A 24058-nucleotide genomic window follows, 5' to 3' on the forward strand; every position below is an offset into this window, starting at 1 on the left:
AGATAACAGCTCCACAAAAAGTGCAGACCATAATTGTTTTTAATATGAAAATAAAATGCTTCAGTAAATTGCCATTTCTCATTTATTGCATAGTTTCATTCATCTTTCTTTTAAACACATCACACTGATCAGAGTAACCTTGCATAGACCAATAAACTGCAGTAAGTCTCAAAAGAATCTATCCCATCTTGCTAAATGCTGCCTTTAATTCTTGGAATTTATTAAAAGATAAATCTTCTGACACATCTCTGCTTGTAGTGCACTCATTAGTACAGTTAAAAAAAATAAAAAATAAATCTTTCTAATAAATCTGAAGCAGCTGGAGTTTTTTTTAAACAGTGCCCTTCATAGCATAACAAACTGCTGGGTGTAGGAAAGGAGCATATGGGAATAATTTCACTGTCAAAAGTTATCAAAAATTAGTTCTAGAAACAGACTGCTTGGTGTCAAGTTTATGCCTGAGATCGGCCTTTGAAAATATCCTATGGCCCCTTTGGTTTGACAGTTGAAAAGATGAGCCTAGCTAAAGTCATGTTCTTTGGTAACCTTAAAAGGCACTATGTGAACGTCTGTAACTTCGAGGTGAAACGCAATTCAAATTTCAACACGATGCAAAAATGTGCAAAATAGTGAAAACATCTATAGTATGTTTGACAGGGATGTTAAGATGTAGACATAAAGACACGTTTATAGAACAACTTCCAAAGAATATAAAAACTGTTACTAACAAAAGACAAATTTGTAAAATGACCCGATCAGTAACTATGTGATTAGTTTTTCAGTAACTAAAAGGATTCTGGCAAGCAATGGGTTTACATTCCAATAGCTGCCTGTTTTCACAGTCCAAAAACTTTGTGACTTTTAGAAAATCATTTTTGCGACATTTTAGAAATAAAAACAGCCCTGTACGTATATTTCTAAGATCTGACCAGTTTGAAGCCCTGACCAGTGTCCAGTATCGCTGGTGGAAACCAGTTGAGCTTGATTCTCTTTAGACATCGCAGACAGACACTGCAGATCCACAGCAGATTCAGGCCACCGCACCACAAAGCCAAATGGACCATTGGGTAGGTCATCCGAGGGAAGTACATACTCCAGTGACTTGTGACATCATTTCCTGTTGGCAGGTGCAGCTTGTAGTCGCTCCAGTTTTTAGAGATGCCATAGTCCGCGGACACTGACCTGCCCCTCTCTGACCACTGGATTTTGTTGTTGGAGTTGCAATTATACTCCACCCACTGAGAGGTGAAGTCTCCGAGCTGGGGGGGGTCCTGCAGCTCCACGTCAGACATCCTGGCGAGCGTTGCTCCCTGCACTGCCACATGCTGACCCTCCACCCTCCTAACCTGCTTCACCCACGGCAATGAGTTGTCGCAGTCAAGCACCAGAATAAGGCGCGAACAAAAGCTGCCGTTCTTTTCCCTCCACCAGTCTAAGATCTGATCCAGGCGAAGAGTGTCTCCTCCTGATGAGGGGGACCGACCATCACATATCATACAGAAAAACAGTGTAAACATTAGTAGACAAGAAGGTCAGATTTTAAGGCTAGTCTGCCCAGGAACTACATGAGAAAATTAACCTTTATTTCTACTTAAGTGATTACACCCATGTTCTTTTTTCTTTTTTTTTTGTCCTTTCGGCTTATCCCGTGATTTCAGGGTGCGGATCATTGCCCGCATGTTGATTTGGCACAGTTTTTACCCCGGATGCCCTTCCTGACGCAACCCTCCCCAAATTCTACTTGTTCTAATTGCACTGCACAGCTGGGGATGGGAATGGGCTGCTGGGGGATCAGTGGCTGGCCCAGAGACACCTTGACATATAGCCTGGACCAGGGATCGAACCACTGACCCTGTGGTTTGTGGATGACTGCCCTACCATTTTAAACATAAAAAGTGTGTGTAAGGGTCAAAGAGTGATCACATAAAAATCATGTAGGAAGAAAAATATGAAAAATTCTTTATGACTGTAGATAGTTCTTATCTGACTATTTAGGACATATTCATGATAAGGCTAATTGTGGCCTTGTTTTCCGCAGTAAACATTAGGCAATCTGTGTTTTTCACATCCTATTTGAGAATTCTTACTCTTTGACCACCATTTTTTTAAACTGTAAAAGCAAACGACAGCTAATTAACTAGGGCAAAGAAACTAGTAGTATTTAAGGCAAAAAATAAAAAATAAAAAATTCGCCAGACCTATTTGCTATTTATTTTAGTTCATCCTAGTTATGGGAGCCGCAAAGTTCAAACCAAACCAAAGATTTTATTAGACTTGATGTTGTCTTAATGTCGTATGAATTCTGAGGAAAATACTGCGTTTTTAATAGTTTATGGCTAAAGAAATAACATTTGGTCATTGGATTTTTTTTCAAAAAGTTGTATTTTGCATTGACTGATGTGTTTATTGCTAACAAGTGGCTAAATGAAACTACGGTGCCTTTACAGCTTTGTTGTGGTTATACTCGAATCGATACCTATGACAGGTAACTTTAACAGCAACGTTTTTTGCGGAAGAGGTCATAGGACTAAATTACAATTCAGAATTTTTTTGTGCCGGTGAATTGAAGCCATGTGACCATTGACTTTTTGTCCAGGGAACCAGCGAGACGCTTACTTCTGAGGTGGCCCTACAAAAACACATTATGTCTTTGGTCCTCTACTTGGAAATGTTGCTTTTAACTCAGCAATGGTCACAAAAGAAATCTTTACAATTTCATAGAAAATACAGCAACGTTAAACTCGCAAGTTGCACAAACTATTGAGCATCTAATGGCCTCACTATAACGAACCTAATCAAGCTTGACTATTTGTATAAGACATTGATTATTCAATAAAGTCTGCTCCCCTAAGCTATACATTTTTCATAAGTAAAAAAGGTCGGATGCATTGACTCTCACCTGCCAGCGCCCACTCTCCACTTCTGTGTGTGTGTCCACTGTAGAAGATAATGTAGGTGTCATGACGAGGCCCATCTGCAGTGCGAAGCTCCAAGAAAGATTTGACCTTTGCCTGCAGAGCTTCCAGAGTCACCCCACTGGTGGAATAGTCGCAGCCGAATGTCTCAATTAGGTGTTGGGCAAAGAAGCGCTGCACATTGTTCAACATGCCCGTAGAGCGTTTGTTTAGCTCCTGCACCTGGTCTGGAGGCAGCAGGATGGGCTGACCGTCGGGACTACAGGAAAACACAAATAAAACGAAGTTTGTTTGGGGAATCATGCAGCACACGTCAGAGAATATTCATCCAGTCCAGCGGCCTCCCAGTGCCTTCGTTTTTAAATATTCTCCTGAAACTTATTGCAGAAAAAACCTGCCCTGCCTTCTAACATGTCATTGTAGGTCTTTTCTAGCCATTTTAAAATGTGAATCACCTGTATATAAGAATTAAGACAGAACAGAATGTATTTGTGTTTGGCAAAATGCATTTTAAAAATATCAGAAATAACACAAAATGTTATTTTAAAGCTGGGGAATGCTTTGGTATTTAGCTCCTACATTAATTATCAACCGGTTATTGTTTATTACTCGGCCAATTGTACCTGCAGTAATTGGTGGGGATGACCACTGCGTAGCCCACGCAAGTTCCTCCCAGGCTGTTTCCGAGCTCGTGGAAAAGCCCGTGGAAGAGAGACTCCAGAGGCAGGACAAGTAAAAACATGCTCAAAAAGATGCTGCTTGAGTCCTGCAGAGCACATTGGTATAAGTCAATGGGACACTGATTGACAAGAAACGCTCTGTGACACAAATGACACACGTTGTGCTACAATTCTGCTCAATGAAGTAAAGTGGATAAGAACAAGAGTAGCAGCTTAGTGCTGATGCAAATGAATTCAAATCATTTATCAGGAAAAACACCATCCATTCACCACTTTTAGAAACATGAACTGGTGGTTTGCTGTCCTTGTCTTTTCTATATAATTGTAGGTGAAAATGTTTGTTTAAACTATTGAGGATCTGGGAAGTTTTGGTGCACATTTCCCACTAGTTTCACAGTTAATAGACTAAACAGTCAAATGATTGACAAGTTTAGCTGGAAACCTGGAAGCAATCATTAGCTACAGATCTAAGAAAACCGTGTTTTAGTGTACATTTTTACAACTCTTATATATATAATATATATATTATATATTTGTATGCTCACATCAATCAGATCATATGCATATGGCATTGTGCAGCGTGCAAATGTTGTCTAGTGGCTCTTACCTGCCAACAAAACGCAGCCAGAGCAACACTCGATACCAGTGTGAATAGCACCAAGCGTTCAGAGATGAGGCAGAAGTGTCTCATTCCCTTTGAGGCCATGACTTTGTCCAATCCACTGATTCCTGATCCCTGAGACGAGCACAGCCTCTGGCAGTCAGTGAGCTTGGTGTGAAAGCCCCACACAGTGATGACAAACACCATGTGGCAGATGGACCAGAAGAGCGCGCACACCACAAAGATTGGGATCATAAAGTACCACTGGTCCAGGTCTGTTACCTTGTGAGCAGCAAGGACGATGAAGGTGACCTCCACCATCAGCAGAGGCAGGAGAGACAGCCGGCGCCACAGGCCTCGCCAAACCAGAAAGGGCTGCCAACGCTCGGTTACAGAGAGACCACTGAAATAGACATCCAGCAGAGGGTCACAGATGAGCTGGCTAAAGAAACAGGCGAGGGCGGACGGGTTGGTGGTGATGTTCAGAGATTTGAAAAACACCGCAGCAGTGACCAAGGCAAAACAAACCAAGTTGGTAAGGGCCAGGACCGCTTTCATCCGGAGAGCCACCATGACCGTAGCCAGCGCCACCACAAGCACCATCACGCTCATGGACTTCTGGATGAGCAGGGCCGTGCTGGCGATGGCAAATCCCGCCAGCTCCAGTCGTTCTGCCGAGGTGAGGAAGGCAGCACGGTACCTGGCACTTCCCAGCAGTCTCTCCACCAGCGCCCAAAGTGTCCTCAGGGCCAGACTGGCCAGCAACATGTAGTTGGCCGCCTGCTCCTTTACGTCGCTCTGTACGGCGGGACTGTTGAGGAAGCAGAGCAGACCCAGCAGAAAGCCGAACCACAGGTGCAAAAGGCAGAGACTGATCCTCTCCATGCTAAAGTAGTAGTAAAGTATACTTGCTATTCCGAGGACAAACAGAGCCAAAACAAAAATGACGAGAAGAGTGGACTCTTCGGTCCTCTCCCATCGGGTATAGAGTCCCAGGCACAGGGCGATTAGCAAGTTGACACTGGACAGGTAGCCCAGCCACCGGACAGACGACCGCATGCTCACCTCTCCGTTGACTTCTTCCAGCCGGGTCATTGCTGCGTGAAGGAAGTGGCTGACGCAGTAGCGCAGAAAACGACACATTTTGATTTGGAATCCTGAACACCCGATCCCAAACAGTCGCTTTGTTGGCGTGCAGTCGGTTTTCTTTCACGCCATTTAAAATCCCGCGACGCGGAAACTTAGTTTAGCTAGCTAACTTGCTGAAAGTTGCTAGCGTTAGCTTGGCTAATGTTAGCTCAGCATCTTTGCACCGGTCACGGCCTAAACACTTACATTTTGTTTATCGACTGTGCTTGTCCTCTCTTCAGCTATTGTCACGTGCGGTTTCAAAACGTGCACGACTACATATAGTGAAAGCAGCTGTCAAGAGTTCGAAAAGAATATCAGTTCCAAAAGTTTGTCTCGCCGAAGTTTAGTCAGATGACGGTCGCCATGGCTTCGACGACGGCAAATAACGAGGATCAAAACTCTTTCGCCACCGCTAAAAGCGCAACACGCACATTTCCTCCAAGTGCGTGTTACATACATACCTCTAAAAGGCATCAAAATGTGACTCTTGTTTATTTATTTTGCCATAAATATTAAGGCATGGTTTACCCCTCACCTGTCTTACAATTTTTTCATTTAACTGCATATCATAATAGTGGATTACCAATAGGGCAAACTAGGGGATTTGAGAGGTCATGGTTGTCCTGGAACAGAGCCTTTGCCGGTTGTGACTACAGGGGTGAGAAATCCCCATTCCAACAACAATTGAAGGTTCTGTAAAATTCCCCATTATGTGTAATGTAAGTGTAAAGCTTTACCTGGTACTGATATTACAAACATTATTTATGTAAAGACCTGTTAGTCATGACCCTGTTAAATGCACGTCTACCGAGTCACAATGCCCCTTCTTAACATAGGCAGTAAAACTAGCAGAATTGAGTGTTCAAACATAAAGATACAACACAAACAAAAACACACAGCGACGCTTTACTTTTACATTCATTTATAAAAGGGAACTACAACCATACTATAAGCACACATTGTTCTGCACTGATGAAAATGTTGATATTGAAGATGAACCATTTCATGCATATGGGCCTAAATAAACACTGGAAGACAAATGCACCCAATTAATCACAAAATACATTTCTTTAAAGACTGAATGTGTGTTTTTTTTTCCCCTGTTTGGATAAAGAAGATATCAGAAAAAAAAAATTAAAGATGTGCATTCACTGGAGAGTGACATGGCAATAACACATTGCATTATACCAACACTGGAAATGTTTAAATGAAAGAGTAGAATGAGTCAGTTTGGATGTACTGTTTGGCCAAACATACTTGTATCTTGCAACATACTTGTTAACAAAGAAGGCACCTTAGATTTACAGGTACTATTTTATGGGCCCATCATGCTGGTTGTAAACCTGTCATTATAAGAAAATAATTACATTTTTGTGACCAGGATAAAGTGCCACAGAAGAAAAAAAAAAAAATTAATAATTTGCCAATTCATTCCTTCATTCACACTGACAAACCTAACCACAACCGCACACACAGCCTGTCCAGGCAGTAACACACACCAACATTTCACCTGGTAGTGTCTTTAGCTAAAACCTCACCTCCTAGATCATTTTTAGGTCTAGTAGTACTTGATATTGCTAAATTCTATATCAGAATCCTGTATGACAAAACATAAATAAATTAGTGCAAACCTCTTCTGCCAAGGTGACTTTGTCTGACTGTAAGGAGCTCAGATATGAATCTTTGTTTGGAGGCAGAGTACTTCCTGTATTGTCACATATAAAATTGTGTCAAAGGATACTGGTGCTGTAAAGTCCATCTGATATAGATCTAACTGCAGATAATTTAGTATTAATATTTGAGAACTTTTTTTTTTTCAGAGGAAAAAAAAAAATTGTGATACCTACTTTAAGACACTCGTACCTTGATGCACAATGAGTAAACACAGTTACAGTTTCACATTAGTATACCTAGTAACACTCCTACTGTATGGTTTTGAAAATCTTTAAAATGCTACAAATACCACTTTCTTGTAAAAGATACACAAATCATTCAGAGGATGCCAGGTTAAAATGGCATTGTCACACTTTACACTTGACAACACCAATGTTTTGATTTTTGAGAATATATACTGTATATTTCAAAACTTCTTTTTTTTTTCCATGAAAACTAAATGCACAAGAAGAATTTTCAGAAAGTCTAGCTGCACAACGGTGACAAAAGCAAGCGTACCAAGTCCAGTCGCTCCGCCTCAGTCTCTCAAGTGCAATCAAACACATCAGACTGCTCAGGTAGCTGTTTTTGGCTTTTGTACTAAGCAGCCTGCCACTCTAGCTTATTCAAATGGAGACTGAGTACAGGACATCGACAAGATGACTTTTTTTTATAAAGAGCTGACCAGAAGATGGTATGGAAATCGGGGAGCAGGGAGGTGAGATATCTAAAGGGCTTTCAATTTCCAACTCTTAAAAAACCTAGCTATTTATCAAAATATATCTATCTTAGTGTGGGCGTGTATGTGTGTGTACTCTCATTGGAGTGTGGGTAGAAAATAATCTGTAAAGCTTCTCTCTTTCACACTGTGCAAACTGCAATGTTTTGAGGAGAAGGTGGGAGAAGCCGTAGAAGAATGCAGCAGGTTAAATTTGGCAGCGCAGCAGTTACATACAGAGAAGGAGAGAAAGGGGTGGTGGTGGAGGAAGCAGCTGCGTTAGCCTTAGCTCTGAAGCAGAATGGGGTCCTCTAGCTCTTGAAAGCCAGGCACTGAGCTGCTCTGGCTCTCCCCAGAATCTGAATCATAGGGTGTGTCAGGTAGCTCTGTGAAGCCCCAAGCCAGCTGCTCATCCTCGAATTCAGAGCGCACCTGCATGGGCACGTCAGCACAATCTTCCTCTTCATTGGAGTGGAAGTCCTGAGGGATGTAGAGCATCTCGGGGTAGTTGCGTGACACCAGGTCGCTGGTAGTGGCCACGGACACCTTACGGAAGGCGATGAGATGCATGTGAGAATACTTGATGTATTTGTAGCGCTTAAAGCCCAGTGACTCGACCGCAACACGCCAGCTGCGCATCATGAGAGCGTGGCGGTTTTGGTGGGAGGAGTCGGGTGTGATGATGAGCAGCAGGCCGTGCAGCTCCAGCAGCTCGTGAGCCTTCTTGCAGCAGATCCAGCGCTGGTATGGTGAGGGGAAGTAGGAAAGGAGCAGGGAGAAAACCACCACGTGGAAAAGCTGAGCAGGCAGAGCGTCGATGGGGTTGTGGAGCTGGCGGAGGAATGCCTCTACCGCATCACCTGCTAGCTGGAGAGGTTGCTGGAGCTGAAGGTTGAGGAAGTCACACTTGTACACACTCTGGAGAAGAGAATAGGCAGAAGCTTGCTTTTAAATATGAGCTACTGAACCTATTTCCAATGTTGCCTTACTAGTGTCATTACTTGCAGCTGCATAATCTGTAGCACTTTTTGTTCTGCTTTCTGCTGAATTTGTTCAGATTGTCTAACCACAACACTGATAGCCCAGCATGAGTCACTTTCCTTTGTAATGCTAGCACCGAGGCAGCAAACAGCAAGCAGCAAAACCTCAAGCATTTATTTGTGTTAACAAGGACTTGTCAGCAAAAAGTGAGCTGAATCAATAAGCACTCGTACCTCAACCGCAGGCATGATGTCAATACCAACTGTAAGGAATTCATCAAACTTTAAGAAAGGGTTGAAGCAGCTTCCCACGTCAAGAAGCCGCATTTTACCCATCTGGGAGATTGAACTGTAAAACAAATGTGCACAAATGATTGAACTGTAACACAAATTGTTCTGCCAAAAGTCCCTGAAGAAGGTTTCATTTATTTGCTAAATTACATTTAGTGAATATTTCCATGCAAGTTAATTTAGCACAATATGATCTTGGAGTCAAACATTACATTATGTCCCTTAGCAGCAAGGCCCTGGTAATTCCAAGTCTTAAATCTGTTTAAGAATTCAACGTTTCTACACTGTGTGTAATTTACACTGCATATTGTAGTGGTTACTAGTAGGGCTTTGGAATCTGAATTATAGCAAATACATCCCAAGTTCATCATTTGGGTCTATAGAGATTTACTAAGCATATAGTATGTGTTTACGACAGAAGAAGAAGTAAATTTATAGGAAATGAAACCAAGAAAAAAAAAAAATGTATCTGGACTATCTCATCAGGCTGAATACAGAAAAACCCTGCCTACTGTGTGTCACCTAATTCACACTAAATATAAACGGAATAATTACAATGGTGAATATATAAAGAAGATGTTTTGATTGTACACTTGTTTGACTACAACAATCAAAGACAACTGAAACACTGGTAATGTTGTTTTAACTGTATGGGGATCCTTCACTTTATTATGTCATGCGTTAGCTGTCTGTATATGTTTCTATTCTTCCAAAGCACGTAACGTTTTAGGCCTTATATCTAATTGAACTGCTGTATTGTCTTGCTTGCCATGATTCTCACATGTTGCATGTTTCTTCTATTCAAATTACTGCTCAACACTTTGGCCAATGGACAACACCTAAAATGGGGCCTTCTGGCTTACACCAACATTTTGACAGTGATACTGATTCATTGAGCAAAGTCCCTGAAATAAAAATGAACAGAAAATGGTATGCATTACACATTTGGAGCAGACAATTCCAGGATCTACATTTGTTACAGAAGTTCTTACTCTAAGAACTTCTTTAACAAAGGACTTGTCAGCAAAAAGTCCTACCTGGGGATGGTGTTGTATGGTTGGGCATTTACAGATACCCCAGTCAGCCCCGTGGCAAGCCTGGCACTTTTTTCATCCTTTTCTAACATTCTTTTCATCCCACCATCCAAAAAATACTCTTGACAGACACTGTGGAAGCAGAAACAACACTCAAAGCCGTACTGTGAAAGGGACAATGACATGTGGCAGAGGCGTGCCCTGCAGGCTTAGATGTGGCCTTTTAATACAGTACTACAGGTGAAAGACATTTGAAGTCAGCTGTACCTGCGACACCAGTCAATGCGCCCCTCTCCTTCACAGTTTTTGTTCCAGTGGTTGTCGGCAAGATGCTTCATGGCAAGAGCGTACTCACTCAGCGTCTGCTCATCCTCACAGTGTTCTCGCCAGATCTTCTCAAAGTCGCCCACTGAAAAAGATGTGAAATAACAATACAATTAAACAAAAGAGTCCTAAGGCAAGTCCTATTTCTGTCTTCTTTTAGCTTGACACGTCTATCTACAAATAGCCAACTTTTGCTACTCACTTGCCAGCTTCAGTCATCCAATTAGACTTTAGAAAAACCTGCTGAAAAAGCTTGGCCGACATTTACTACTGCATTTACTATTGCTACATTTCTTTTCTGCCAACACAGAACCATTTCTGTAAAAATCAACCCCAAATTGCCATTTTCAGTTATAATAATTTCCACGAAATTCTCTTTTCATATAAATAGCTGTCCAGAAGTTTTCAGCCTGTAGCATAGGCAAGTACCCTGACAAGGCAGAGGGAGGAACAGATTTGCAGAAATGAAAGGACAACAAGAGCCGTAGCGGTAAACAGCAACGCTCTAAAAAGTATGACTACTGTGATTCAATGCAGAGCCGAGCAGATCATGCTTTACTTATTAACCAATCATGAGGTCTGCCAACAGGACAACTAATGTGTGTTGCTCCAGTCTCCAAAACAACAAACTAGTCTCTGATTTCTTTTTTTTTTTTTTCCCCCCCTGATCAAACATTTATTAACAACATGAATAGATCTTACATCATGGTAAAAGACCTGTTTTTAAGGTGGAAAGGTAGGGCAGAGCTAACACGACAAATAATAAAACCTAACATGTTCACGCCTTGATTTCCAGACTGTTATTTAAAAATTAGGGTACTCTGTTAGTGGAACTTTTTTATTTAAAAATGTGTTTCTTTGTGCTGTTTTAAATTGGAGAAGAGTGGATGTGGACATGTCAGATGCACATTTATGAACACAACCCAAATAAGCCATCTTTGGCTTTTATAGTGGCAAAGTCAAATGCTTTCTATGGCGTATAAACTGTTGAGTTTTTCATCTGCTACAGAGCTTTCTTTACTCGAGATAAAGGTTTTACACCTGCTGTTTTGAATTTGCCTTTTCGTGCTGTCCTCCTACACAGACTCCACTAGGAGAGAAAGTGAAATTGAGTAAAATGTCAAGAACATCAAAGATACTGTAGCCACTTCTTTAGGTTCAGTGCACTTTAGCATTGAGGGTATGTACTTTAAACTACAAACTCTTTCCATTTGTCTGTTCATGGCTGTATTATAACCCTCTGATGCAAATGTCAGAAATCTTAAGTTTCTTCTTTGTGCAAGGAAGACGTTGTGCATTCTGACACTTAGATGTCATACATCAGTGCTTGTGTGCTGTGAAAGGGTTTTTCCAAACTTCCCATTTTACATCATACTCTTATCCAGACTGATTCATAATAAGAAACAAGGGGAGGTTTTGGCTCTAAGGGCAGACAAATGCCTAACAACACACATACACAATAAGTCTTGTGGAAAAAAACCCTAATACATCTCTTTATTGCTCAATCACTGCAGCACAATCACGTGAGAATGGATGTTCATACAGTTTTGCATGTTTGCATCCGGAAAGGTTTATTATGGTCTTGATCATTTTATTTGCAAATTGTTTGAGGCTTGTTTTATTAAGTGAAGACAAATGAGGTGATAAACACTGCAGGTGTTGATTTTGTCTCATAGAAAGGGAGTATCCCCCCCCCCCCCACCAAGCGATTAATTTTTGGCTCTTTGACACTTCCACAAATCACAAAAGCACGAGACAATCGGCCACAAAAGTGTTGGAGTGTCTATTTGGACTTTAACTTAATTCTTTAAGCAACAAATAGGGAATACTGTACACTACTGTTTGCAGGGGACACCTTCTCGCCTTCCTCTTACAGATGGTGGCCCAGATGACCTTGTTGGACCTTTGTGATTGATATATTTATTTTTATTGTCATTAGCCAAAGTGCAAACACTTGACTAATAAAGCACATGTCTTGCCATTCTGTACCATGTACAAAAAATGAAACAACAAGAAGCAGCCAAAAGGTCCACATACAGACATTTTATGACACTGTTTATACCAAGGCAAATATCCTTTTAATATCACTAGTTGTATTTGGCCATTGTGGTCAGTGCTGCAAAACAGCGCTGATCACAAGGTCCAAAAAAAAAAAATATCAAATGGCAAACAATATGCCTTGCCGTACATTTTGCGCGTTTATAACTTTCAAATGTATAACACAGTGCAGTCAGTCAGCTTTGTCTAAAAACATGCAGAGACATGTGGTCATTACAAAGCAGCAGTGGATTAACGGGATTTTTGCATTCGAGGTACTACGTAGTATTTTTCAGGTTTTTAAAAAAAGAAAGAGTGATTGCCAATTAATCCGTTATTTTAACTGCAAACAGTTTCCCTCTATTCGTTTTTCACATAACTATCCGTACTACAATGCATTTTAGCCACACTTCTGTGCCAAGTTGATATTTTCCCCTAGGAGATGTAAAGTATTCCAATCCATGCAAGTTTGTAAACTCTAACAATGCATATGATCAGCTCCAGGAGCGTAATACAGGTATTTGCGTCTTAAAAATCCGCATTAGTGATTAATGGATAAAGAGGCAATAAAGGGCCATTGTGAAAAGAGAACCTTAGCTAATGCCGCTCATTAGTGAACTATTAAGTAAATGGCTGTCAGTACACTGGTCTTGGACAAGAGATAATACTTGTTTACGGTGCACGTTTGGAATAAACAGCAGGGACATTTGCTGTGTATGTAATGTTAAGTAGCTTTAAAGGCCTTGCTTGGTGAACGCAACCCTCACTAGTGTCGACTCCTGTCTGTCTCCACAACAGCTAAGTTAACTAGCGCTAAAACAGGAGCGTTAGCGAGGAGATTAAGTTCTGTTTAAGGAGACAACTGTTAACGGAAAGTTTTTAATTTAGTTTGTGTGAGCTAAGGTTCAGTGTTGCCTGCTCGGAAACAAAAAACAGAGGGGCCCACTGAGGCTCCTTACCCTCTCTGTATTTCCTACGCAGTTTTCTGTGGACGTTTTTGACGACCCCTGACAGCTTCTCCTGCTCCTTCTTGCACGGTGCTTCAGCTGGGATCAGCACATAAAAATCCTCCGGGTGGTATTCTGTCTCCCCTGTCTCGACATTGTCCCTAGGGTCCATAGCACTGCGCCGCCGATGCTGCCTCAGCCAGTTGCTTCCCCTTTTTCCAAGCTGCAACCCGACCGGCGAACCGGTACACCGGTCAACAACACGCACGCTGATTGGTTGACTTTGACACACACGCTTCAAAACTGACAGCCTGTCGTCCAATCAGAAAACCGGGACCGTAGCTGGGCCAGCTCGCAAGTCGTGATGCGTTTAAGGGCGTCTTGAAGATTCCACAACTCGCAGCTAACTGGCTCAGTTGTCTCAACGCCTAATGACTTATGCATATATTTTTTATATTAGTATAATGCTTTTTATTTGTAAATTATTTTATCCATTATGCAATCCCATACAATATGGTCTATGTAGGCTACATGGCTATGTGAAACAATCATTTAAAAATATCCTTTGTCATGTGGTCTACTTCTGCCTCCCTAAGGCATTAAAGGCCTTCCGTTGTAAACATCTGTACATATTTAAACAGAGTTTATTTGATGAAACAAAACCACATGACGTGATATAGAAATACCATGTTTAAAGGATTTTTAAAGTCATTTATTATATAATTATGTTTATATATAAGCTAAAATTTTCATATAACAAAGTAACTTATGTCATACTTTAAATAGTGCTTAATATATAATAACACATATTCAGAACAATAAGCTTAGTCCAGAAACACGCACATAAAAGTGTTCAGTACAATGTACAGCGTTTTGGCACAGACACAACAACACAGAAAGGACCTTTGACTGACTGGCTCAGCAAAGGGAGATAATCTGATTAGACCCAGAATTGGGATGCAGTCTGCACAATAGATTCAAGAGAGTGTGACTGGACATGGACATGATGTTTTGCCCTGCACAATGTGGGAATTGTGAGGAGATGAACTTGACCTGATAAATTATATTGCGATTAATGTGATGCTAATGCAAATTATGTTCATGGGTTCAGGAAAAGAGAATGCATTTTTTTTTAAATAACCAAATTCTAAAACATTCAAAACACTCTGGAAGTGTACACGATGGCCAGCCTTTCACTCAGATAGGCTAATTAAAAAATAGGCTACCTTTGTCAAAACATTTGGGAAAATTATAACCTGCAAACATAGAATTTTTTTTTTTTACAATTCTGCAGTTTATGAGAAAAGTCGGACTATTACTAGCTATATTAACTATAAGTGTAATCATTTCAGAATTTGACGTAGTGCCTTCAGGAGCATGTTGTACAAAAACTGTGAAATAAGTAAAGAGGTATACAAAGGACCTCATAAACGTACTGCAGTGAATATAAAAAACTAAAAGCACTTAAATAACAAAATGGAGAAAGATTTTCATTACAAAATGTGTTTATGAGCTTGTTACATTATAAGCTTGTAATGATCATTTCATATATGATCAAATATTATATTACATTTTGAGCATTCAGTTTGGCTTGTAGTGGCTGTGTACACAGTGCCACCTAATGGTTTCCATGCTCCAGGGACCTTAAAATTCTTAATACGTCTATAAAGTACAGTTTTGTCTACATTGTCAAAAAAAAAAAAAATATGATCGACGGGAGTTAATGTGTGACCAGTGAAAACACAAAAATTGTTTTTATAGTTTGTGTTGAAGTTGACTTCAGTGTTAAAACAATGTTTATGTTAGAAGCTGTTGTCGAGGATGTAGTTATACATTCTTTTAAATCCCTTGAAAGAACAAAACTGCTGTTCTCTCTACTCAAAATAGTACATGGTACACATTGGTTATTGTTGTTTATTTAGCCGCAGGTACATCATACTAATGCTCATTTGTATTAATGGAGCTTCATTCTGTGAGGTCTTACATAAGAGTTCCATTATTAAACTGACATTTATTTCAATATTTTCAATTTCTGTTTCTTTGATTGTATCATGAAAGTATCTTGCGCTTCTGTCTAAAACAATAGCCAAACAACGTTAGATTGCAGGATTACACTCCCAGTTTACATAAAATCATATCAACAGATTTCACAAATTGTTTCTGCCTTTGGGTGGCTAAAAATATTCATCTGGCAAAAGAAAGTGGTAATCCTCACAGCAAACTCTTCTGGAATCCCCTGGCAAGCACATTGCTGCAGCTGTGACCATTTCAAAACACACCTAAACGCCAAAGCTCCAAAAGGAAGAAGGAACTATGTGGTATATCTCCTTCTTTGTTTACCTGCTCTGATACAAAATTACAGTTAACTAGTACAAACAATGAAAGTTGTCAGAAGAACAGTCTGTTTCATTAAAATTCCTGTTGACTGACACTAAAGACAACATCTCAGAATTGCATGTGGACTTGGCTCAAGGTCTGTCTCCACTCCATTGGGAACAACTTTATCCTGGAAAAACCCTGTCACTCTTTCTCAGAGAAAGATAAGAGAAGCAGGACAGAATAAGATGAGGAACAATCCTTTATATCTGTTGGTTTCTATTCTGTACCAAGAGCTGCTTGTTCTTTCCAGCTGCACTAAAGTACATCAACATATAAACAGTATGAAATAACTGGCCAATATTTGTGTTTTTAGCTTGATGCCAAACATAGTTTCAAACTGATAACTGCTGATAATAACACCACTGACTGGATGAGAATGCAGCCCAAGATAAAATACATTTTAACATACCAGAAACACCAGTAAGCATCCAAACCGTCAGGTCCAAATCTGGTTTCTGTCTTTTTGTACAGTTTCAGGTTATAAGACATCCCTGAAGTTATTCATCTTCACAGGTTCAGTGATCTGTTTCCAACCTTCAGGCTTTTGGAGGTAAATAAGTTCGAAGCAAAAAAACCCAGCTGCTTATTTGTAAGCACATAAATCAAAATTCAGTCTGCCCTCTGTATTTGAAGATGTTGTCTGCATTAGCATTAAACCCAATTCTTAGTCCACAAGGCATTTTCTGAACACAATAAATGTGTAAAAATTTCACTGGACAGGGTGATTGTGTTTTGTACAATTTATTCAATCCATACAGGTAACCTACACAAGTTATAGGTGGCATTTATACACACATACATCTTAATAGTCTTAACTATATCCTGTAAAGTGCCTTGTGATGACTTTGTTGTGAATTGGCGCTATTGGCACAGCACACGGACGACTTATATGTAGACTTAATAAAATACACTAACACTCGAAGAACTGATCAGTATGAGATGGTCCACAGCCTGTTGGTTGAGTCAACAATACGTTTTATGCACAGCAAAGCATAAAGAAGAATTGGCCATACTCTTAACAACAGAGAGTTAACATTCTCCCATAGGGAATATACAGCATTTATAGTGATATGTGTGATACATGCATGAAATCAATGCCCATTACTAGTCACTGTTCTTGGATTTTTATTTTTATTCTTATTGTTTGTTTAGGCAGTAATAGAAATATCAAATGCCAGCAGATAAAGAAAGTTTCTACACCTAAAGACCCCTGTGGGTATCAAGTTAACATCTTCTACTCTCATAAACCTCAGAAGTCCCGCCAAGTTTTCACAGTTTATTTCAGTCTAATCTGTTGTTGTGCTTAACTGGCTGTGTCTCTCCTTGACGACAGAGCCAAACCACTGACACCAAGTAGAGCCCGAAACAGGCAAGGAAATCATAATGGTACGCCGCTACTAAAAATACCACTAACAAGAGGGCACATAACAATATTTTTGAGATATTGCTACAAGAAATTGTTTTTTTCCACCATGCAATATTTCTAGTGATGTGGTCCTGACCACCTGGGAAAGTTGTACCTGAGGGTCGGATATCTGTTCTCTCTATGTCTTCATTATTGCCCTGAAGGCAACTGAGGTGTTGTTCCTCATCTAGACACTCACTGATGGGAGGCATAGGTGTGGACACATGTTTGCTCCGGCTTACAGACGGCCTTTTGCTCACGGCAGACGCTGCGTCTTTGTTCCGTTCATTACTGGGCTGTCTCCCGGTGTGAGCGGCCTTCAGACAGTGCATGTACAGCTCCACCTCATCGTCTGAGTCAGACTCTGCTGAAGCACTACTGTGGCTTGTTTGGTCACTTTCAGGTTCACCTGTTGAAATGGACAAACATCCCTCTACAGCAGCATATTCGTTCTTGGCTTTTGATCGGTCATGTGTAACTTTCTTGTTGCATTCTAAATCCTCCTCTTTGTAAAAATGCATTTCCGTTGGGATGTGTGCGTGTTGCCCTTCTCCTGTATTTTCAATGTCTCTGACCTTCAAATTGTTCACCAGAGCAAATAAACCATCCTCAAGCACATTCTGTGCAATGTCTAGTCTCTCTTGAAACCCCCCCACTTCATCTTCAATGCCCTCTAATGTCATGCCCTCAGAGACTGCATCTACAATCTCTGCCTCTCCTGCTTCAACTAGTATTTCGTCCTTGTAATTCCGCTTCTCATCTTTTCCTTTCTCGTTCTGATCCTCCCGGACCACACCCGCTTTTAGGCCTATTTTTATTTTCTCTCTTGCCTCTAGGTCCTCTTTTTTTTCAGCATTTGTCTTTTGACTAGTGACCTCTTCCATCTCCATAAAGTGTTTTTCTTTCTCCTCTTGCTCCTCTATTTTCTCTACTTCAGTCTCATCCTCCCCAGCTATCGTTTCCATCTGTGTGGTTTCAACATATTCAAATTTCTTCTCAGCATCCCGGTTTTTGCCAGCCACAATATGCGCAGTGTTTTCCTCTCCAATACTATGCTCGACCTCTAGAGCATCTGCATCCTCTGTCTTATTTTCTTTCTTTCCTGGATCTGTAATCTCCTCTATCCGTGCTTCATCTGGTTTTTCCTTTCCGCTCAACTTTGTATGTCTATTTTCAGTCTCTATCCCTGCGTCCCCCAGCTGTTCCCCTTTGCCTCCCCCTGCTTCAGTGTCTTTTAAATAAATTGCCTTGCTTTCCTTTTCATAAGTTTCATCAGTTAAAATATTATTTTTCTCCTCTTTAACCACGATTAAGTTTTTCACATTAGTGGCTTCTGCAAAACTAAAATCCTCTTCTCTTGAAACAGCTGCTTCTATTTCACAATGCTTTTCTTTCTGTGAAACAATTAGTTGTTCATTTTTTAATTCCATGTCACCAATGTCACCACATGTTTGATTTGCATTTGTCATAGAATCAGTTAATTCCTCACCAGCCTCAAATGACTGTTTTGCTTCATCTTCATTCAAATTGTTCTTCAACTTGTTTTGTTGTTCCCCATCATTGGTTTCATCCTGAGTTCCCAGTGATGTCTCGTATGTTGAGAAATTGTTTTCATCTACGGTTTTGCCACAAGAAATGTAGCAATTTGCACTTTCTTTTGTAAATAAATTTTCAGGGGGGTCAGAATTCAAATCATGTAGAAGGTCTTTTGGTTTATTCTCCTCTGAAATGACACTGGATGGTGATATAATCACTGTTTTGCCAATTGCATTTTCTGTGATTGCCTCTTCTACACTTTTAAAGACATTTTCTCCACTCACTATGACTTCTTCAGTTTGAATCTGTGCAGGGGTTTCATGGGAAATCATTTCCGTTTGCAAACACTTGTGCTCTGACAGCTGAGCATGTGGTGTTTCTCCTACATCTTGGCTTTGGAGGTCAAAGGTCACGTTGTCTGCCTGTGCTTCCTCATGGGAATACAAACTCTCTTTGCGTACTAGAGCATTCCCTAGCTCCATATTCAAAATGTTTTCAATATGTGGCTGTGCTTCTGTATCTCCAGATTTAGGTTTAAGTTGAAATGAATTTGTGTATCTCTGAGGCAGAATTTCAACTGGATCCTGGAGAGTGTCATTTTCCATCACATTAAAACTTGTCTCTTCTTCGTCTTCTTCTTCTTCTCCTTCTTGTTTTTCTTCTTTTTCTTCAACAACAGTATCTGACTGTTCCTGGTTTGATTCTTGACTCTCAATGTCATTTTCCTGAACCCTTTCATCATTACCTCCAGTATCTGCTACAACAGTGCTGCTATTCTCACTTATTTTAGTGTGATAATAACTTTGTGTTAAGTCTCTGACATTCATTGTAGCCCATACAGGATTTACCCTGTTATCTAAATTCGGATTTTCACTTCCCACTCTGCCAAACAGCTGATGATAGAGTGGAGCCACCACAGTTCCAAAAGTGAAGCTGTTGGCCTGGCTAACAAGGCTTTTGCTACTCACAGCCGAAATAACATTGTCAGCTGGATCAGATGCAATGCTGCTAATACATTCATCAATTGCAACGTGCTTCAGATTTTTTCCGTCAGCCTTAGAGACGGACTTGTTGATGTTTTGGCTTTCTGCAGAAGCAGGTTCTTCATTTGAATGCAGTGGGTTGTCTGGGATATCTGTGGTGCTCTCTCCTCCTGTTAAATTGGCAGAGTCAGCCAAATCACTGCTCTCAGGTTTCTCTGGCACGCTGGCAGATGTGCAGTTGTGTGCCTGTAACGTATCATTTATAACATCAGCGAGGAGTTCAGTGCATTTTTCCACAGTTTCAGAAACAAACTGAACACCCTCTGACTCCCTGCTCGCCTCAGAAAATGACTGCAATTCTATGGGCTTTTCCACTCGGTTTTCTTCTTTTACCGCATGCTTTGCTTCTGGGGATGCTGCACCTCTTCCAGTGTCATCTGCTTCTCCATATCTTTGAGCGAAATCATCGCTCAACCGAGCCATTCGTGTAGCCCTTCTGCGACTTCTTCGGCTGCTGTTCTGTTCTTTCTCAGCCTGTCCATCAACAATAGGGGCAGATTAATTTCAGCTAAATTGGAGTCTGATGACAGCTAAAGTTGTATGTCACATAGCACCATGTTTCAATTGAAGCATGTTACTATGTGACAGCATTTCTGAATAAATAGAAATTTTTCCAATACTATTAAAACATATCCATATGCATGAGAAAATATGAGACGCTGAGGAGGTGTTAACAGCATGAACTAAGTGTTCGTTAAGTGCACAGGGTGTTATGCTGGTGCTACTCAAGCTTCTGTCATGTGACATTCTCAGAAAGTGCAGCGTAGGTTATGTGGACTTTTCTATTCCCTCTCTAACGTCTAGACACACTATAGTGCTTTTAAACTCTCTTTCATAGCTAGTAATTAATGAAAGCTAATCTAAAATCGCAGTTTTTGATGAAAAGGACTGAGATATACTGTAAATCTGACTGGCTAAATTAGTTATCCCCTTACTAGGAACAATATCTAACATAATCTGCAAAAGCAAATGTGTTCCAAGCAAATGTCAATCAATCAGCAACAACAGTAACACTGGTTGTCTTAATAATGTCATGGACAACGGTCGGCTTGGCCACTTTGAGCAGCCTGCCACACCACAGTCCCATACACAGCAAAATGTAAAAAGCTGTTTGCAGACGTACTCAATACTCAAATAAAAGTGAAAGGGTCGGCCTAAAAACCTTAATTCAAGTTAAAGTACTAAGCAGATTATCTTCATTTAACTTAAAGGACACCTTTACTGATTCAAAACTTTTGCTTCTACTTTAGATATCACATGAACATAAAAGTTCTAAAGATAGAGATGATTTTAATCACTTCATGTGCTGAGAAGTGGTTAGCCTATAACCCCATATCACCACGTGGTATTAACGTTATGGCTGATCATTACATACTGCAAATTGAATTGTTTTTGGAACATGACTATATGGCATTTAGAAACCATAAGAAAAACTATAAAATGTTTCACAGCTGTGAATTAGAGTTGCAATAAAATTAGGTATAATGACAAGACTTAGGTGCATGTTTGATTCCACTCCCGTGATCTCTACTGTCCAAAGTCTGAAACATCTTCAACATGCATAATGAATAATCATTATTCTTACAACTTTTTTAAGACATTTTTTCCAGAGAAAAAATGAAAAACATTTTAAGATTTTTTTAAACAACCTGTAGCCAACCTGTATTAGTAGACCAGAAAGCTGTGTCTTAGTTTGTGTGCTAACAAAAATTATACTAGTGCTCACCTGTAATTTCTGTTCACGCTCCTCTGATGTTTCTGCCTGATTTTCAATTATTTGCTTGCTTTTCACAGTATTCCTCTCCTCTTCCTGCGTTAACACAACTGTCATTTGACAAAAGAGAAAGAAAGACTATTTATATTTGTATTGCTGCCGCGCTATAACAGCTATGTCATCAATTTTACAATTATTTTCGTCATTTCAAAATGAGCAAATAAATATTCACCTGTTGAAATGTTTTCCTGAGATGAAGCTTCCACGGCTGAAATGTTTTCTACAGTGAGGTTCTGACTGTGAATGGATAAAATTGTCATTTGTCAGACCTAATTAATATGTGTCTGTCTCGTGTGACTAATACCATTCAACAAAGCACATTAGGGAACAATGTTGCGATACATTCAGTCATGCTGTTTATCAGTGTGTGATGTGCATATGTGTAGTTAGTTCTCATTCCTAAACAAACTGGATCGGTTGTGCAATGCCTGCACTTTCCTGCAATTTGGTCAATTCATCATATTATTTAGTCAGCAATAAAATATTATTGTCATCATCACCTGACAGGCTTAAGGCAGCTTTTCTTGTTCACATTTTCTTTCTGTGGTTTTTCTTTCTGGTCTTTCATTCCGCGGTGACAGAAGAGCACGTAGTTCCTGTTGTTATTATTGGCCCAGAATGTCCCCACAGGGGTCTCATATCGCAGACAAAAGTCAACTCTGGCTCCCTGCTCCCCGAATGGAGGCACTAAGGTGACCTTAAATGAGAAACTATCCATCAGTCCATCACTGGAACCTGGGATGTACTCTGCCAGTAAGTCAAAATGGCTGCACCACCCATCCAAAGTGGTTCGAACAAACACAGTCTTACTGAACGAGATGTTGAGGACACGAATCACTCCTTTAATTGTTGTGGTCCCGGGAAGTAACTTGATTGTCTCCAGTTCCACTTTCTGGTCCTGGACTTTGATGAACAGCTCATCAGTAGACAATGGAAGGGAGAAAGTGTGAAGAGATAGGAAGTATTTATCTGTGCATTTACCCTCAATCTCAGAGAAGTCATACCCGGGCAGCTTAGGTTCATCCCATGTTTCAAATTCCTTTACTTGCACCAGACTGAGGCCTTTAGCGTCTGCAAAGGACACTCTCCTGGAGCCGCACAGGGGTGGTTCGGGCTCAGAGTCGTCGTCAGTGACAGAGCTCTTTCTCCGGGGGAGAGGAGAAGATTTGGGCCTGATACCGAAGCCCACCTCACCCTCATCATCATCCACATCCAAGGAGGTGAGTCCTGGTACATCTAAGAGGTTACAGGCCTCAGAAGTTCTTGCTTGTCCCACACACTCCATGGGGCTGGCTGTGAGAGAATCAGCGGGACATGAACTGCAGCACTTCTGCTTCTGGCAACTGACATTCAACATGCTCTGACTTAACAGATGGAGTCGAGTTACAGAGGACATTGTTGCAAGGGCCAACACTATAAATAGGCCAGAAGGGACTTAAACTATGTGCTGTAGTCTAAGCTCAGCAGGAGAACTGATCATCATCTTAGAGGCAGAGCACTTTTCTGATAAAATCTATAATATAGAATAGTAATTATCTAATCTCCTTACTGCAAAGGCTTTCAGTATATCTCTCTTGTGTAATTGCACTCATCACCCCCTGTAGAGTCACAATGCAACTTCACAATAGGCATTTGGTTTACCATGGCAGCTATTTCTGTTTACTGTAGTTGCTTTTTGCCCACAACAGGTAGTGTGAGGTCGGAAATTGAACAAGTAGCCTTTGCATATTGTTTAGGCTACCGAACATCAGATGGTGCAATAGCCATTCTACAAAGGCTTATTATTTGTACGTTCTTATCATATGTCAACCTTTATCTGTGAATGTTAGAACTATACAGTTTACAGTTATGCATTATGCTGGTAGCGTTTCCTGTGTTTATCTCGGAGCTGTGACAAAATGGCATGTCGATTCTAACTCATGAACAAAGAAATACCGTCCTAATCTTACTGAGTAAATAAAATACATATTTTAACAGTGAGTGATGATGTTTGTCTTGACCGAGGAACGGTGAACCCTTCTCTTCTCAGAATTGGAACCAAACAATATAAAAGCATGTAAAAGTTGGAGGATGTGGGATTTGATACAGACAGGATACTTGTAAATCAGATTAAAAAACAACGAATACAGAGAACGGAAGAGCATCTCGTGGGTAACTCAAACATGGAAGAGGAAAAAGCCAGATGTGACTTTACAAAATGCATCTAAGACAGGGAACAGCAGAAAAAGAACTGCAACAGAGGCAGACACTATCAATATCTATGAGAGCTTCCACACCAAACCCACCCAACTTCCAGACAGTATGATGAGTTCCTCAACAAACCTCTCTGACGACACACTGCGCGTTCGAAAGTCCTCGCTCTCCTACATTGCCCTAATTTCCAAAGTCATCCTATCCTCCCCTTCGCAGAAGCTTAACTTAGCGTCTATCTACAAAGCAATGGAGGGGCAGTTTCCCTACCTCGGGAGTCGGGGCCCAGGCTGGAATAACAGCGTCCGACACAACCTGTCTGTGAATGACTGCTTTGTGAAGGTGGGCCACTGTGAGGAGGGTCGGGGCCATTACTGTTGTGTCCAGCAAGATCACCTAAGAGACTTTCAGCAGGTGAAC

The 24058-nt window shown here is 40.6% G+C and overlaps 3 protein-coding genes across 5 annotated transcripts; all 3 read right to left on the reverse strand.

Moving 5' to 3' along the window:
- Positions 1 to 21: 21 nt before the first annotated feature.
- On the reverse strand, positions 22 to 5698 carry tmem168b (transmembrane protein 168b). The gene is made up of 4 exons (XM_067499870.1): positions 4203 to 5698; positions 3539 to 3681; positions 2900 to 3174; positions 22 to 1465 (listed from the first exon to the last, which is right to left on the reverse strand). Exons 1-4 carry the CDS (start codon positions 5337 to 5339, stop codon positions 918 to 920), a joined length of 2103 nt encoding a protein of 700 aa, XP_067355971.1. The 5' UTR covers positions 5340 to 5698; the 3' UTR covers positions 22 to 917.
- Positions 5699 to 6232: 534 nt separating this feature from the next.
- bmt2 (base methyltransferase of 25S rRNA 2 homolog) lies at positions 6233 to 13572 on the reverse strand. Of its 2 annotated transcripts, none has more exons than XM_067499873.1 (5): positions 13324 to 13572; positions 10271 to 10412; positions 10007 to 10135; positions 8913 to 9027; positions 6233 to 8616 (listed from the first exon to the last, which is right to left on the reverse strand). In XM_067499873.1, the coding sequence occupies exons 1-5, from the start codon at positions 13481 to 13483 to the stop codon at positions 7984 to 7986; spliced, it is 1179 nt and encodes a 392-aa protein (XP_067355974.1). In that variant the 5' UTR covers positions 13484 to 13572; the 3' UTR covers positions 6233 to 7983. The 2 variants fall into 2 exon arrangements, with proteins under 2 accessions (XP_067355974.1, XP_067355975.1); XM_067499874.1 differs by lacking the exon at positions 13324 to 13572 and adding an exon at positions 10530 to 10865.
- A 2831-nt stretch (positions 13573 to 16403) lies between these two features.
- Positions 16404 to 23056, reverse strand: ppp1r3ab (protein phosphatase 1, regulatory subunit 3Ab). Of its 2 annotated transcripts, XM_067499869.1 has the most exons (5): positions 21949 to 23056; positions 21621 to 21685; positions 21401 to 21498; positions 20008 to 20148; positions 16404 to 19860 (listed from the first exon to the last, which is right to left on the reverse strand). In XM_067499869.1, the coding sequence occupies exons 1-5, from the start codon at positions 22842 to 22844 to the stop codon at positions 16972 to 16974; spliced, it is 4089 nt and encodes a 1362-aa protein (XP_067355970.1). In that variant the 5' UTR covers positions 22845 to 23056; the 3' UTR covers positions 16404 to 16971. The 2 variants fall into 2 exon arrangements, with proteins under 2 accessions (XP_067355970.1, XP_067355969.1); XM_067499868.1 differs by having other exon boundaries at positions 16404 to 20148.
- Positions 23057 to 24058: the final 1002 nt, after the last annotated feature.

This window comes from Channa argus, chromosome 4, assembly GCF_033026475.1.
Source record: "Channa argus isolate prfri chromosome 4, Channa argus male v1.0, whole genome shotgun sequence".
NCBI lineage: Eukaryota > Metazoa > Chordata > Actinopteri > Anabantiformes > Channidae > Channa > Channa argus.

What these genes read in the sequence shown, in the direction of transcription:
- tmem168b (XM_067499870.1), bottom strand. Translation starts at nt 5,339, where the DNA reads ATGTGTCGTTTTCTGCGCTACTGCGTCAGCCACTTCCTTCACGCAGCA. An exon ending in TGGCTGCGTTTTGTTGGCAG is followed by an intron (nt 3,682 to 4,202) that starts GTAAGAGCCACT and finishes TGTGCTCTGCAG; the next exon opens with GACTCAAGCAGCATCTTTTT. An exon ending in ATCCCCACCAATTACTGCAG is followed by an intron (nt 3,175 to 3,538) that starts GTACAATTGGCC and finishes GTTTTCCTGTAG; the next exon opens with TCCCGACGGTCAGCCCATCC.
- bmt2 (XM_067499873.1), bottom strand. Translation starts at nt 13,483, where the DNA reads ATGGACCCTAGGGACAATGTCGAGACAGGGGAGACAGAATACCACCCG. An exon ending in CGCATTGACTGGTGTCGCAG is followed by an intron (nt 10,136 to 10,270) that starts GTACAGCTGACT and finishes CTGCTTCCACAG; the next exon opens with TGTCTGTCAAGAGTATTTTT. An exon ending in ACATCATGCCTGCGGTTGAG is followed by an intron (nt 8,617 to 8,912) that starts GTACGAGTGCTT and finishes TCTCTTCTCCAG; the next exon opens with AGTGTGTACAAGTGTGACTT.
- ppp1r3ab (XM_067499868.1), bottom strand. Translation starts at nt 22,844, where the DNA reads ATGTCCTCTGTAACTCGACTCCATCTGTTAAGTCAGAGCATGTTGAAT. An exon ending in TCAGGAAAACATTTCAACAG is followed by an intron (nt 21,499 to 21,620) that starts GTGAATATTTAT and finishes GTCAAATGACAG; the next exon opens with TTGTGTTAACGCAGGAAGAG. An exon ending in AGCGTGAACAGAAATTACAG is followed by an intron (nt 20,149 to 21,400) that starts GTGAGCACTAGT and finishes GTTGATGGACAG; the next exon opens with GCTGAGAAAGAACAGAACAG.